The 14695-nt window shown below is 48.2% G+C and overlaps 1 protein-coding gene across 4 annotated transcripts in view; it reads left to right on the top strand.

Annotated features, from left to right (window-relative positions):
- The first annotated feature begins 8358 nt into the window (after positions 1-8358).
- Positions 8359-14695, top strand: part of NRP2 (neuropilin 2) — a 111508-nt gene continuing 105171 nt past the window's right edge. For 2 of the 4 annotated variants that reach the window (XM_006194265.3, XM_006194267.3), the window contains exon 1: positions 8361-9331. In XM_006194265.3, coding sequence (XP_006194327.1) covers positions 9259-9331 — 73 coding nt within the window. In that variant the 5' untranslated portion in view covers positions 8361-9258. Of the gene's footprint in view, positions 9332-14695 lie in introns of all 4 variants that reach the window. The other 2 variants (XM_032480016.1, XM_006194268.3) reach the window with 2 other exon arrangements.

The following is a 14695-nucleotide window of genomic DNA, read 5'->3' as shown; positions in this document are numbered from 1 at the left end:
CCATGCAGAGCCTGGCATATATCGTGTGCTCAATAAATATGTTTTGACTCATTAAGGGCTCAAAACTGGACCCTGCTTTAGATTCACCTGAATAGTTTGGTAGAGCCATTATTTTGGAATAATAACATGCCTCATATGAAGGAGGAAACAGAATCACAGAGTGATGAAAGGATTTGAAACAAAGCCCCTGCAGCATCAACAAAAAAGCTAGAACCAAAAAGTAGGTCTCCTGACCGGGTTCAGATCCCCGAGTTCCCTCTGACATGTCTGTCGTCTCACATTGTTAACCCAATTACTAATGTTATTAGAACGACTTGCCCTGGAACACAACTCACCTCCAAAGTGCAACTTTTCCATTTGTCAAGGGCTAGGGGAGCTTGGCGTTGGGGAAGATGAGGTCTGTGACAATAGCGTCAGTCGGGTATAGCAGCAGGAAAACATGCTTCCAAATGTGTTGAAAGGTCAAAAATTACATTTCCTTCTTCTAAATTATGATCAAATCAAATGGGAAATCAAATGGGGAGTGTTTTTACATCCTAGATTCTAGCCAAATTCTAACAAAGAGGCAAACTGGCTTTGTAATTGAACTTTCGGGGACTTGTTTAAAGGGAAGAAAATTGCTTCTGGTCAGAGAAGTTTTTGTTTAGCCAAGTTTCCAGGACTTTCAAACTTGCTTGGAAACTAAACTCCAGCACTCCATGTCAAAGAAAAAGAGAATGAGATTGGGGGGTAGTTGGAGAGAGCTTCTGATTTTAGGCTACAGGGGAAACCCCAAATTCTGCAAAATGACCACTTTGAAATAACTCATATTGCAACTTACCCCAATTCATCAAAACTCTAGTGCCCACTTGAGAAAACCCAGCTTCACCGGGCACAGGGTTAAGGGGTTCCTCCTGGCAAATGCACCTCAGGCTTCTTCTTAGTAACCCCAGCAAGCCCAAAGTGTCCCCTGCCCATCCTGGCTCTTCAGTAAATACATGAGTCTAACAACAGTGATGAGTGATTAAGAGCAAGTGCCTTTGATCCTAAAACAAAAGTTTCCTCTGGATTTTGATGAGTGAAAGTGGCTGTAGAGTTTGGGAGTGTTCTGTCTTCCGAATCAGACTTAGCAAATAATAAATACAGGATGCCAGACACTCCATGTTTTATCCAGTGACCCTAGAGCAGGGTTTCCTCAAGTTCTTGTTGCCTATTTTAAAGCTGAGGAGGGGAAGTTTGGATTAGAAAGGGAAAAGAAGACTAAATGAAAAGTGACCATATTTATTGTGCTTTAGAAGCAATTTTCCATTTCATATTATCCCAGCATAAATGTTGCCCCTGCATTCCATTCACAATGAAAAACATCAGGGTACAGAACTCCCAAGAGGGCTGGTTTCTGCCTAATGTACCCGGGGGAAAGCCTAGAAAACATTAAAGCAGTAGCCAGGAGCTTTAATGAGGTTAACCTGCTGAAACCAGGGGAGGTTTGCCTGAACTACACCTGAAAGCACTTTGATTATGGCATCAGCTTCAAAAGAAACACGGTCCCTCATTTCTGAGCTCTGCTGCATTGAGAAATAGAATTGCACCTTTATATTCAGGTTAATTTTGCTGCCTTGCTGAGGGCTGAGAGCATTCTTAAGCATTCTGAGGATGTAAGGGAAGGGGGCTGCTCCTCCCATCCCCACCCCTCCCCACATCACAAGCCCCGATGGACAGAGGCCACTCTGAACCCTTCAGTTTGGAACAGGTCCTAAGAATGTAAAGTCCAGCATGATAAATGACTTCCGGCTCAGAAAAAGATAACCTTCCACTTTCTGCTAACATTGAGCAAATTTAGGTGCTACAGGTTTGCTTTTAAAAAAAAAAAAGAAAGAAAAAAAAAACCCTCAATCCCTAGCCTTTGTAAATTTCTCCTTTCTTAACACATATTTCTTTAGCTTTTTAATATTAACCATTTCCTCCTCCATTTCCTTTTATTTTTATAATGTTTTACATTTATTTATTTATTTATTTATTTATTTATTTATTTATTTATTTATTTATTTATTTATTTATTTATTTATTTATTTTCCTCTTCCTCTGATCTCTCTCCTCAATTCCTTTCCTTTCACATCTCTTCCTCTTGGATTTTGGTTCTGCATTTTCTCCTGTTGTTTCCTTTTCTGGTCACAGCTGCCCCCTAATGGTTGTCAAGATCATTACTACTTAGGGCTTAGAGGAGAGAGACAGGACGGGAAAGAGAGCTGGAGAAAAGAAGCTGGGGGAAAACATAAAATATGGTTTTGCTTTTAACTTGGAACATAGTCTCAGTGTCTCCAGAAGGCTACCCCAAACCTGCATCAATGGGAAGATGAACTGGGGAGGTGAACTGCAAAACTGTGGGGCAGGGTGGGAGGAAAGTTTACTTTTTCAGTATCTTTGGCTTGAATTTTTTTTTAATGAGGTCCATGTACTACTTGTTCTCTTTTTTAAATTTTGAAAATAAATAGAATCCAATTCTGGAGATGGAGAAGGAGTAGGCCTCTACTAATTTTTTCTTGGTCCCTGTAGAAAGCAAGCGTCATTACAAGCCCACTCCCCATCAGGGATCTCATCCGGAAATGACGGGCTGATTGGCAGCTCAGTAAACTGCGTAGGAGTAAATATGAAGGAGGAGAGTGGGAACTAATGAAGATGGTGGGTGTGAATTAACCCACCCTGGAGGCTCCTCAGTATTAAAAGGTCAGCTCCCTGACTCTCGCCTTTCCATCATTACTTTCATGCTCAAATTAGCAGCTACTGCCACCATAATGTAACAATCACTTGACATGTAGATGTCTAATTAAGGCACCATAAGTCACAGGTTACAAATTTGAAAGCAGCAATAACCAAAAAAAAAAAAAAAAAAAAAAAGAGCAAAGCTTATGAATCAGTGGGGGTTTGACAAGATATGTGTGCATGTGAAGGAAGAAAGAGCAATGCTCACCCTGGGATGGAAGATGCACGTTTCTGAAAATTTTAGTCTATGAATTTAGTGAGAGAGTGGGAATCCTTAGCTCAAAATAAAATTTTCCTGGATGGTAAGGAAAATTCTGATCAGAACTCTAAAATTTCCCATCACACCACCTGTAAATGCCACGAAGTTACAAATAAGTTCTTGGCCTTTGTGATTGTCAAGTGGAATCTGTATGGGGAGGGGGGAGGGCGGGGGGGCTGGCTAGGAAAGGCCTTTGTCCAAAAATCCAAAAATGCCTGCTCCAAAAACCCTGCCAAGATGCCTAACACACTCACTCTTTGAGTAAAGGTACCCAAAGTAAATACTATGGTAATAGAATATCCAGTTAAGCCCGATCCATGGGTTTACATCTTCTTGGGGGGTAAATCAATTTCAGTGACTAAGGGTGGCTGTGAAATTAGGACTAAAATCAGTCTGAAATTCATGAATGAGGATAGAGTCAGGGGAGATCTCTTGCAAAAATACAAAACTAAAACGGGGCAGAAGTCATTCAAACCAACCTCTTCATTCTACATGTGACTAAACTGGTTCCAAATAGGTTATCGGACTTTTCAAGGACACCCAAGGGTAGTGGGGACCTAAGGTCATCTGCCCTGACCTCAAATGTCTACTGCCCCAAACTGCTTCTCTCCATTTAGGACTGGAGCTGAGGCCTAGAGCCTGGAGGACCATGAGGTCCCTGCTTCCCTGTGAGTGCTCTGGAAAAAATGTCCAGGAGAGCAGAGAAGGGGCACCAGGTGATAATATAACAAGCCACCCCTTCTCTTCCTCACCAAATAGACACAAGCATTTTCAAATGATGCCTCTCCTGAAACTGGGGTTCCCTTTTTGGTGAACAAGGGAGGCAGCCTCAGAGACTAACAAGGGTGTGAATTTCTAGGGATATCTTTGGGTTTGGTCTTTTGATGATCTAAACCTGAGCTGGCCGATTTGTCCAATAGCCCTTAAACCCACGTAGAATCTTTTTTTTTTCTTTGAGGGGATAGAAAATTAAAATTTGTTATAAAACCAAATACAATTTAAAACTCAGTTATCAGTCACACTAGGCATATTTCAAATGCCCAATAGCCATGTGAAAAGCAGAGACCTCCTTCATTGTGGAAAGTTGTATTGGAGAATGCTGCTCTAAAGAGAAGGGTTGATGGGGTCCTTTTCGAAGCATTGATGCCTCAAATGCATAAAAATTAATGTGGCAGAGGAAGATCTACCTCATGCTTAAGCCGATCAGAGTAGTGAGAGCAACATGACTTCTTTAGTTTCCCTTGCCAAGGATCTCAGGGATGTTTGAATGAATTTTGCACATTTCACTTATTTTTTCCCCCTGCTTCTTTCATTCATTTCATCCCTCCTACCTGATCTAGTCTGAGAAAGAGATGAGGGACACACACAGTTTAGAGTGAAGGAGATTTTGATACTTTACGGAAGCCTGTGAGGATTCTAGGAACCCATGGAAAATAGTATCAAACAGAAACTACTAGGTGTGTTCAAATGTATTAAATAAAAGAAAAATGTTGATTGTTTAAAGACTGAGTTGGGGGGAAACCCCTATGGACCAGAAACCTGGACTTCAGCTTCAAACAAAAGAGAATAAAAAATGAAGACCTATTACATTTTAACTGAAGCTTTGCCTCTGAGACAGATGCGGCTAAACATTAACTAGGGCACTGTTGTGAATTACAGATTAAGACACAATTATGTCTCATATCTCCCCCTTTCAGGGTGAAAGCTTGCTGATGTTAGGGCTCAGATAAGGGGACGCACCATGTGACAGGTGGCATCTATTGTGCAAGCATGAAACTTCTGGTGCTCTTGGAGCCTGTGTTCCCAGGAGGCAAGACCCAAACGTCTTACTTGCTTGCATACCTCCTGCGTAGTCATGCTTCCATGAGCATTTAATAAGCACAATGTGATGAACACAGATGGAAAACCATACCTGAAACAAACCTCTAGTAATAATCGATGCTTGAGTGAGTGGATGGTGAAAGGATTGGATCCAGCTCCATAAACCCCATTAGCTGACATTTTGAACAGTTTTTGCAAACCTCCTGCACCCATGAGGTGGGGTTCTTGGTGTTTCCAAAAGGCTCTTTGCTGTTCTGCTCAATAAATGTCACAAGGTAAAGCTGGAAATACCACCACAATGGCATTTTAAGGGACATGTTCTCGGTGGCTTTTTTCAGAAACTTGAAGCATCTAACCCCTATCTGAAAAGTGCCTGGAGATGAGATGTAAATAAATACTTGTCCAGGGGTCCTTCAATGGAAGTACATATTGAAGGCTATGTGCAAATATATCTCAGAACAAAGGCTCCCAATTGCTGGTCTGTTGAGTATTTGCATCAGAATTACCCAAAATGTATGTTAAAAATACACATTCCCAGATGCCACCCCAGCCTCAAGGAATCTGATCTGCAGGAGGGTGGTGCCCAGGGATCTGAATTTTTAACATTTGCCTTGGGTGACTGTGATACACCCTCCTCAGGTTGGGATGGTCTAGCTGGAAATGCCTATTTCACTGGGGTGTGGCTAGCTTACAGCTTTCTCTTAGCATCTTTTACAAACCTGTTTTATGTTCCCCACATCCCTTCTTGTCAAAGGAATGGAATGTAGGATGGGGTTACCTATTATTATTTCACAATTAAGGATAATGATGTAAAACGTCCTAGGTGAGTCAGTGATGCCGCCAGGAATCTCGACTTCACTAGTTAGCTGTTTCCTAGTCAGTCTGATGTTTCTGTTAACAAGCCCACTGTTTACTTGCCTTTAGTAGGCAGGCTTCTCTATGGGTCAAAGATGTGGACTCACAAAATAATGAAAAGTATGGTGCTTGGCTCCTCACCCCTGCACCTCTGGTCAAAACCAAACCAATTGCAGCCAAACCCCTGAGATTCCAGTCTAGGCAAAAACTGGGGCTGGCAGGTCTGAGCCAGTCCCAGTCTGGAGAATTTCCCTAAAGATTCATTTTCTATAGGGCACAGATTGGATTTGCGTTTAGTTCCCAAGAGTCCTTGGAAGTCTTGGACCAAAGTCATTCTAAGTCTTCCCTGCGTCTGTGGTCTCTTGTTCAGAGTGGTCTGGGGGAGATCTGGTCTCACTCTGAATCTTCCCTGGTCTGATAAAGGGCTGTGAGCTTCTGGAAGTAAAAGCACCGCCAAAAGTGCTACTGCCAATACTGTTACCATTATTTATTGAGTGCTGCCCCCTAGAGGATTAAAAATGGTTTGGCTGCTGGGAGTCCCCAGGGCTCTAAACCAAAGACTCACCCTCTCTACCCAATTGCAGGAAATCAGGACTTCACTCAAGTGGACTGATGAGAAGTCTTGCAACAGTCACACAGAAGACTCCTGGGAAGTAAGTTAGCTTCATCTTAATGACATCTCTGAAAAATTCAAATCCATAATGCTGAAAATCAGGTCCAGGAACAGAACACTGAAACTGACCCTTCTCCCTACCAGACCAAAAACCCTCGAAGCAGCCTAGTTAAGGACCCTCAACCCTGAGACCCTAAAAGTACAAGTCCAGAGTTTCATTCCTATGGTTTCCCAGTGGGCTTCAGTTTACCTTTTCTTTGTCTCCCCTTCACATAAATTCTGGCTATAATGTTCCTGGAAACAGAAATCTTTCATACTGAGCACTTGCTAGATTGGCTTGGCATGCTTGGTGAGTGGTGGGGGGAGGTGACACTAATCGACTCTATTCATTCAGCCTCTGTCACTGTAGATAATGCTATTTGTCCTTAGGTTAGCATCTTGGCAATGATATAAGCTGAGATCTCCAATGAAGGTTCAAAATTCAAACTGCCTTGTATACTCCATTAAGTATCAGTGAGCAGTGGTCTTTCTTTCCAACTGACTTTTTTTTAAAGTAAATCTGGAGCTTTTAATAATGTGGATGTTCTCCCAAGTCCAGGAAGGAAAGAGGGAGAGAAGGAAGGGAGAGAGAGAGAGAGAGAGAAAATGAAAGGAATGAAAGGTAGTCCTCAGGCCAGCTAGGGGATATGCTCACTGGAAGACTCACCAGGCCTCGGTTAAATGCCCTTTCAAACCTGGCATCTGAGATGAACAGTGTGATATGCAGCCTGTGGATTTACACAGCACTGGAAAATCCTTCCACGGCTTGGTTCAACTGTTTGCAAATCACTTCTGATTCAATTTTGTTTTGGTTATCTCAGTGTAAATAACAGTTAAGTGGGAGTTTCAGATTTTTCAAACACTAAAAGTGATAAACAAAGCTAATGGCAAGTCCAGATAAGGGGGAAAGCCACCCAGAAGAATCCACAAGTACAAGCAAAGAAATACATGGGATAGTGAGATGTGTGTGTGTTTCTTGTCACGGAAACTTTATTTTTCTTAATCTGCAGAGTGGCAGGAAAGGTATACGCAGAGTGTTATTTAGACTTGTTCCTGTTAGAGGCTTTCTGATAATGCAGTAATAGGTGCCTAGTGAAGCAAGACAGTTTGGAAGCCACAAAGCCATCCCCAGAAACTAAGATACAAGTGTTTTCCCAACTGTTAACTCGCAGCTCAATCTAAACAGTTTTCACGCCTCCATTTAAAAATAGTTGGCGTAATGCTGTTTTCTTTCTCTCAGCGTCGTGACCACATTTCTATGGGGAAAATGTGAATAGAAGTAGCTACAGTAGCATTTCGAGAAGTCTTCGGGTACCTGGACTTTTTTGGAGGGTTGGGGGAATCCGATTCTATTACCTGAAAATTTTCTTTTAAGAAAGTGTCTCCTTTTCTGATAGTTACAAGTTAGGGGCGCTGGGAAAACTAAATCCTCATCCAGAGAGGAGAGGAGTTATGTTTGGGACAAAACAAAGGATCTGAGTAGTAAACAGCACGGAGTGTTTGGGGTTTTATTCAGCCAGGGCTGACCGTGTGTGTCGCCGCCACGCATTGCTGCCCGTGTGAACGCATGGCTGAGCTGCCGCCTGGCTCCCTACTCCAAACACCGTACGCCACCCAACTCTTCTTGTAACGCCATTGCGCGTGGCATTGTGTTGGGTTCTACGTGTGTGGCACCGGAGTCAGGGGATTGGGGAAGAAAAAGAATTTCCTCCGTTTCCCGCGGAGTCTCCCTAGGGCGGGGGCGAAGCGGCCAAGGGCAGCGCGCCCTGGAGGTGCTCGGGGGCGCCCCTTCTCCGGGGCATTACGCACGGGCCGCACGGAGTAGCCCAGGCGCGAAGGTGCCCAGAGTGGGCGGGAGGGGCCGAGTGGGAGAGGGGCGGCTGGGCGGGAGCTGCCTGCCTTAACTTTGATCCGGCCGCGGCCGGGGGAAAGCCGCCGCCGCCCCGCCCGAGCCGGGTGCCGCGGCGCTCGGTTCTGCGCCGCGCGTCTCCGCGGCTGCCTCTTTAATCAGGAACACAGAAGGGGCGGGCCCTGAGCCGGCGCGTAATCGGATAGCTCTGCCGCGGCTCTGACATCCACATGCTGCTCGGCCTGAAAAGGCAGGGGGGAGCCGGAGGGGAAGCAGAGAACGCGAGCGAGGAACCAGCCCGCAGCCCGCCCCCAGCACATCCTCAGACGCGCAGACACTCGGCGAGGCGCTGGGCGAGGTGGAGGTGAGGGCGGGCGCGAGCGAACTCGGAGAGGGGCTCGCTCACTCCCAGGCGATCCCAGGCGCCGCCGCCGCCGCCGCACCAGCAGCAGCAACAGCAGCCACAGCAGCAGCAGCTTCCTTCCTCAGACTTCCCCTCGTGAGGCTGGCCGAGCGGGTGTAGCCGTTGGGGGAGGCTCCGGCTAGGGGAACCCGGCGAGGGCAAGAGCTGGGCGGCTGCCTCCCACTCGGGCCGTCCGGCAGTGGGTGCCTCCGCCCGCGTGTCGGTCCCGGGTGCCGGGGGATGTGTGTCAGTTTACGCCTCTGAGATCACACAGCTGCCTGGGGCCGTGTGATGCCCAAGGCAAGTCTTGGGTTTTATTTTTATTATTTTTTTCTTTTTTACGCTTGGCTTACGGGAAACATCCGTGATGTTGTAGGATAAAGGAAATGATACTTTGAGGAACTGGAGAGGACATAGATGCTTTTTTTAAAGAGAGGAAACCCGTCCTGTCTTCCCAGCTTGCTCCCTCTTTGCTGATTTCAAGAGCTACCCTCCCGGTGAGGTGGGGATCCGGCAAGAATAAAGGTGAAGACGGGCCGCCAGGATCCAGGAGGGAAACATTGACCAGTAGAAACCTTTACAGAGGACACTGTAAGGAAGAATATAAGAAAGAGAAAAATACAAAGACATAATTATACCAGAAATCTACAAAAACATCTCTGGAGAAAACAACCTCCAAAATGGATATGTTTCCTCTCACCTGGATTTTCTTAGCTCTCTACTTTTCAGGACACGAAGTGAGAGGCCAACCAGGTAAGCCCTTCAAAGTTTTTTTTTTTTCCTTATTCATTTCAACATGCCTTTACCTTTAAAAGCTACTGCGAATGCAGGGGGCCACACGCAATGGCATAGAAGGAGGCTCGCTCAATACTGAATTATTTAGAGAGAGATCCCAGCCGGCCCTCCCTACACCACCAACGCTGCTAAAACCCAACTTTTCTCTCCTGCTAAGGAGTGTGTGAGAGTGTGTGTGTTTTGAAACATAGACAGAATTTGGCGGTGTTCAGATGTCACATATGGACTGAATCAAAGGTTTAAAAATACTACAAAGCCTTTGCATTACAGTTTTTGGGAATTTTTTTCCCTGTCTTGAAGCAGAACACATCTCCCTTGAGTTTCTTCAACCTAGCCAGCGAAATATAAATCATTTGCATTCCCTCTACTTAGCTACATTGAGCAATGTTAACTGAAGGGCTTGGGAAATACGGGAGTGTAGTTTGGGTTTTCCGATGCTGTGGATGCTTTACAGACTGTGTGGATGAGCCTCAGAATCATAGGGCTCAGGCTGATGGAGCAAGTTATCTTGCGGCTGAGCTCAGGGCTTGGGCTGGGCTCTGCTGGCAACCAAGGTGGTTGGTCGACCAGCTCTCTTTCCCGCATCCATGTGTTTTGTGGGGAAGTAAATCATCTGTTCTTTTAAAAATTATTATTAGATAAAACAAACTGTATGACCCTTGAAGGTCTCACTCTTGTGAAGTGGTAAGAAACTTTTGAGTGCAATTTATTCTCAACCACTGCCAAAAAGGGTGTGTGAACGGACTGCAGAGAAAAGCACTGCAAGGCCCAGAACAGTCTGGGCCAATATTTGGGGGTTGGCGGGGGGGAGGCTGGCTTGGGGTCGGCTTTCTGAGAAGGGCTCTCCGGTTCCAGGGAACCCAGTGGGGTTTGTTCTGGCTTCCCCACACCACTCTCCTGGGGAAGGCTCTCTCCCCTCTGACAACACTGCCTGGAATCTGACAAAACTCTAAGAAGCTGCTACAGGTGATTGAGGATGGGGAAACCATCCCTGGAGGAAATAGAGAAAGGACAGAGAAAAAGCCTTCCTGAAGTGTCCTTACCCGGAGGTACTTCTAAGGCTGCCACCTCAGTGGTAGGACTAACCTCAGGCAGCCTCCCGGGTTCTACCTCATCACAGCGGGCTAGTGGGTGCTGTGGGAGCCTGGGACTCTGGTCCACAGTCCCCAAGAGCCACACACGCCCCACCTGAAGCTTGGGTGTTTATCTGAAGGGGAAGGAAGATTCACAGATGCCCTTGTTATCCAAATCCACACGTTTGCTGCTGCTTCTCTGCCGTAACTGGTCTTCAGAGCAGCTGCAAATCGTATCAAAGAGATGGGTGCAGGCCCCACTTGGGGAGATTTCCTGTGGCTCCCCATTCCCTATTGCCTTAATTCTAAATTCCCAGCTTGAAGCAAAATTAAATTACCTCTCACAGACCTGAAAGCTGAGTAAATTATGTATGTTTGTGTTATTCGCTGTGTGTGTGTGTGTGTGTGTGTGTGTGTGTGCGCGCTTAAGATGCCCACGGTACATTATGTATTCAGGCACGGACGCTGGTAGGCCCTGGAGCGCGAGTACGCGCACACTGGCGCACACACCGGCGCGTGCGTGCAGACACACACACACACACACACACACACACACACACACACACACACGTACAACTTAAGGTTCCGTGTGCTGTGCGGAGCGGGAGGGGTCGTGAATACTCTGAGGCTATCTCCTACCCCAGATGTTCGCACATCTGTCCCCGAGCGCTGCGCAGAGTGTGTACGTGTGTGTGCGACACCCGCTCAGACCCACTCCCGCTCTGCCACCTGCCTCCCGCGCTCTCCGCAGAGCCCCCTCCCACCCTAGCCTCGGGCGCGCTGCGTCACTTCTAGAGAAGCCCAGAGGCGCGGAAGTACGGGCAGGTCACCCTCTACGAGGCCTCAGGCAGCCTCGGACCCGGGGTGGGACCTCCTGGTGGGATGCGGAGCTGGGACCCGCCCGGGGTGGATATTTTCCAGCCCGCGGAAAAGGCGATCGCAAGCCGCGAGCCGCTCGGTCTTTCCGTCGGAGAAGCCGACTGGCACCGGGCGAGCTGGCAGCGGGTAGCAAAGGGCGAGGCCCAGCTAGATCTCTGACTCACCGGTGCGCGCCGGCCGGAAGGGGATCGGGCCCAGCCTGCGGCAGCGGCTAAAAACCCATTCCGAGAAGAAGTCAGGGGCAAAGGGAGGGCGAAAGGTGCCAGCCAAGGAGCAATTGAGCAAATAACCTCGCAGACACCATGCGCGACTTCTTGTACTCTCTGGTAGCTAAGAGGCCGCGTGGGTGTCGCGCACCAGGCTCCGCCAGTCTTTGGCACGCCAGCTGCCCTGCTAGATAGTGCCGCCGCCCGCCTCCCTCCTGTCCCGGCTCGGGACTTGGGGTAGCTCCGCGAGCCCGGCTCGGAGCGCCCCCTCCTGCTTCCCGCGCTCCATACTGCACTGCATTCCCCATCGCCGCTTCTGGAGAGCCGGCTCTGCGGGGGTGGAGGTCCGAGCGCTGGCCCAGCTGCGTTGCGGGAAGCCGGAGTGGGATTCTGAGCCGAGGTCGGAGCGGGGCGGAAGGAAGGCAGCTGGAGCCGCGAGGATGCGCGCAACTTGCGCTGCCTCTGGTAGCGCCGCGCGCCCGCCAGTGCGGGCGAACAGGTGAAGAGCACGCGGTGCGCGGGCATCCACGTGGTGGGGACGTTGTGGCCCCCCCCAGCCCATCTACCCCCACCCACCGCTGTCTCTGACGCCGCATCGATCTGTTTGGGCTGCGCAGCAGAAACAGAGCCGAACGATCCATAAACATTCTATTAGGGAAAAATATTCCCAGGGAAAGCAAAACCGAGGCTCAAGCCTGGGTGAAGTGGCCGCCTGCAACTCCTCCAGACTTGTCCCCTCCTCCTCCTGACTAAGGACACCCCCCGGGAGACGCTTGCGGCATTTCCTCATTGCTGCCTATTGCCAGAAAGTTAAGTCGCTGCTGCGGTTCTCTGCCTGGGAGAAACCTCTGCAGTAGCGGCGAGTTCCGCCTCCCCTCCCCCGCCGCCTCACTCTTTGCTTTTCCACTGGAGAAAAAGAAATATTCGCGGCCAATGCTTCATTTTCACTGACTGATTCCTTTTTAATATCAACAGAAGTTAATGGAGGCGAGGCGAGCTGTAATTAAACGGCTGCCTCCACTCTTCGCCTCGGGCTCGCGCACCGCCGTTTTCCCCACCAGGTCCCCCGCACCCGGTGGCTGGGTGAGGGGCGCCCGCAGAGCTAACGTCTGGGGGCTGGCGAGGGGTGGTGGTGGAATGAACCGGTCGCCCCTCCGGGAACCGTGGGGATATGAGGATGGGAATCAGCTTTCCGAGCCAAGTTTAGGAGATTCGGCTCAAACGTGTCGCCGCTTCTGCGGCTCCAGTTGAATTTCTCTGAAAGGGGAGGGGATCCGCGCTCTGGTTTATTGGCGTGTGCTGAGGCTCCTCTCCCTCCCTCCGCCTCCCTTCCTTTCGGTTTTAGACAGAGAGGAGAGCCCCCTGGCGCTAGCCATTCCCGGTCAGAAACTCTCCTTTGCTGGACTTACTCGTGGTCCGCGGGGAACTGGGTTTTGCTAGGAAATAATTCAGGCCCTTACAGTGGGTTTCTAAAGATAGCGGCAACTCCCAGCCCTAACTAATGTTTCCCCACCTCCGGCACACACCGCTTGGGGCCAAAAGAATCCGGACCCTGTAACCAACGACCTCCCACCCCTCGCCCCTTGCCTGTAGAGCTTTGATTTGTACTTGGGTTTTAACACCATTGCCATGGACACTGGCAGACACGGTCAATTCAACCTTTCGTCTGGACTGGATGATCAGATAAGAGGTGTTAAATTGGCTGTGGGGGAGAGGTCTAGGTTCAAACAAATCCTGAAAGAGAAGACAGGACAGGCTAGGCGCTGGATAAGAGTTTGAAGAGGCTTGCTTTTTTAGCCTGTCTCTCCAGATTGCAGGATGGCTGTGGGTAGGCATAAATATTTGCAAGCAGAGCTATAAACTCCTGGATTCTGCACAGACAGCCTGCTCTAGGCTCTGGGGACTGGTCTCGTCCCCGCATATAGTGGGTACCCAGTCAACTTTACCCCATAAGCAGCCACTGGAGGTGGTGAAGCTGGGGCCAGTTGCCAACGGAGCACACAGTGCAAAACAGTGGAAAGTGGAGCGCTCCCAAGGAGGGCTGCAGGGCAAGCCCCTTCTTGTCCAAGTTGTGCCTGGTAGAATTGTGAATGCCCAGGCAGCGCTGCAGGTCTGGACTTTCATGTCATGCTGTGGAGCCCTCAGATTAAGCCACAGAGCACCCAACTGGCAAAATGAAATGTTGGAAGGCTGCAGTGCCTAGAACCCCGGGCTATCCAGCCAGGACTCCTGCTGTCTACCAAATGGCTCTCATCTCCTGCTGTTCAATATATAGTTCACATGCTGCAATCGAAAGGCCAGTTCCTATCTTCCCGCTGTAGACATGGCTTGGAGTCCAAATGCCAATTCATATGCAATGAGGCATGAAAGCAAATAACAGTTGGGGAGAGGCCCCTGGGGGTCAGTGGGAGAGACACCGTGGACTCGATGGTTCTGAGGACCCTGCCTGGTGTTTTTCTTTTCACTCAACTGTTCATTAAATCAGTCAAGAGAATGAGCTGACTTTGGGTGACCCGAGTATGGGGCACACTTGTTAACAAAATTAACAGAATTCAGAGCCAGGTTCACTGGAAAAGAATTTTCAGAATATATTCCCCGAAGGTTTAGTTTGGAAAGACTTTAGGAAACAGAGATGAGACTTTCCTTTTATAAAAGATGGAGCAGAGGCATGATAACTTTTTAATTTCTTGCACTGACGAGAAAGGGCTTGAAAAGTGGCATCTGGGTAGTAGTTTGTAGTATCATTAACATATACGAGATATTTTATCGTCTGGCCATCATTTGCCACTGAATAATCTTTGAGGCACCCTTCTTGAGTGGCAGACTTGTGTTTGATCCCCAGAAGTGAGTCTTTGTATGGTTCCTTCCAGGTAAGAAATTTACTTTTTTTTTTTTTTTTATTAACCCATTCCTGGAAGATATTGCAGAAGTTTGTGCTGGAGAGCCTACAGCCTTTTTCAAAGTTTTATCTGCCTTGATGAGAAATTGCTGAAGGGCTTAATGCGCTCATTAGCTAACAGGATTCAGTGGGGTTGGATTCCAGGACACAGTGGCCTTGTAGCATGGCTGGCCCTTCAGGAGAAAGCATCTTCTAAAGGTTTAGGAAACTGTCAAGTTTAGATAAGGCTGAGCTCCAATCCTTCGGGACCTTGGTTGTATTAATA

Source organism: Camelus ferus, chromosome 5 (genome assembly GCF_009834535.1).
Source record: "Camelus ferus isolate YT-003-E chromosome 5, BCGSAC_Cfer_1.0, whole genome shotgun sequence".
NCBI classification, from domain to species: domain Eukaryota; kingdom Metazoa; phylum Chordata; class Mammalia; order Artiodactyla; family Camelidae; genus Camelus; species Camelus ferus.
Note: the sequence above shows the minus strand (reverse complement) of the source record. Positions and strands in the feature narration are given on the sequence as shown.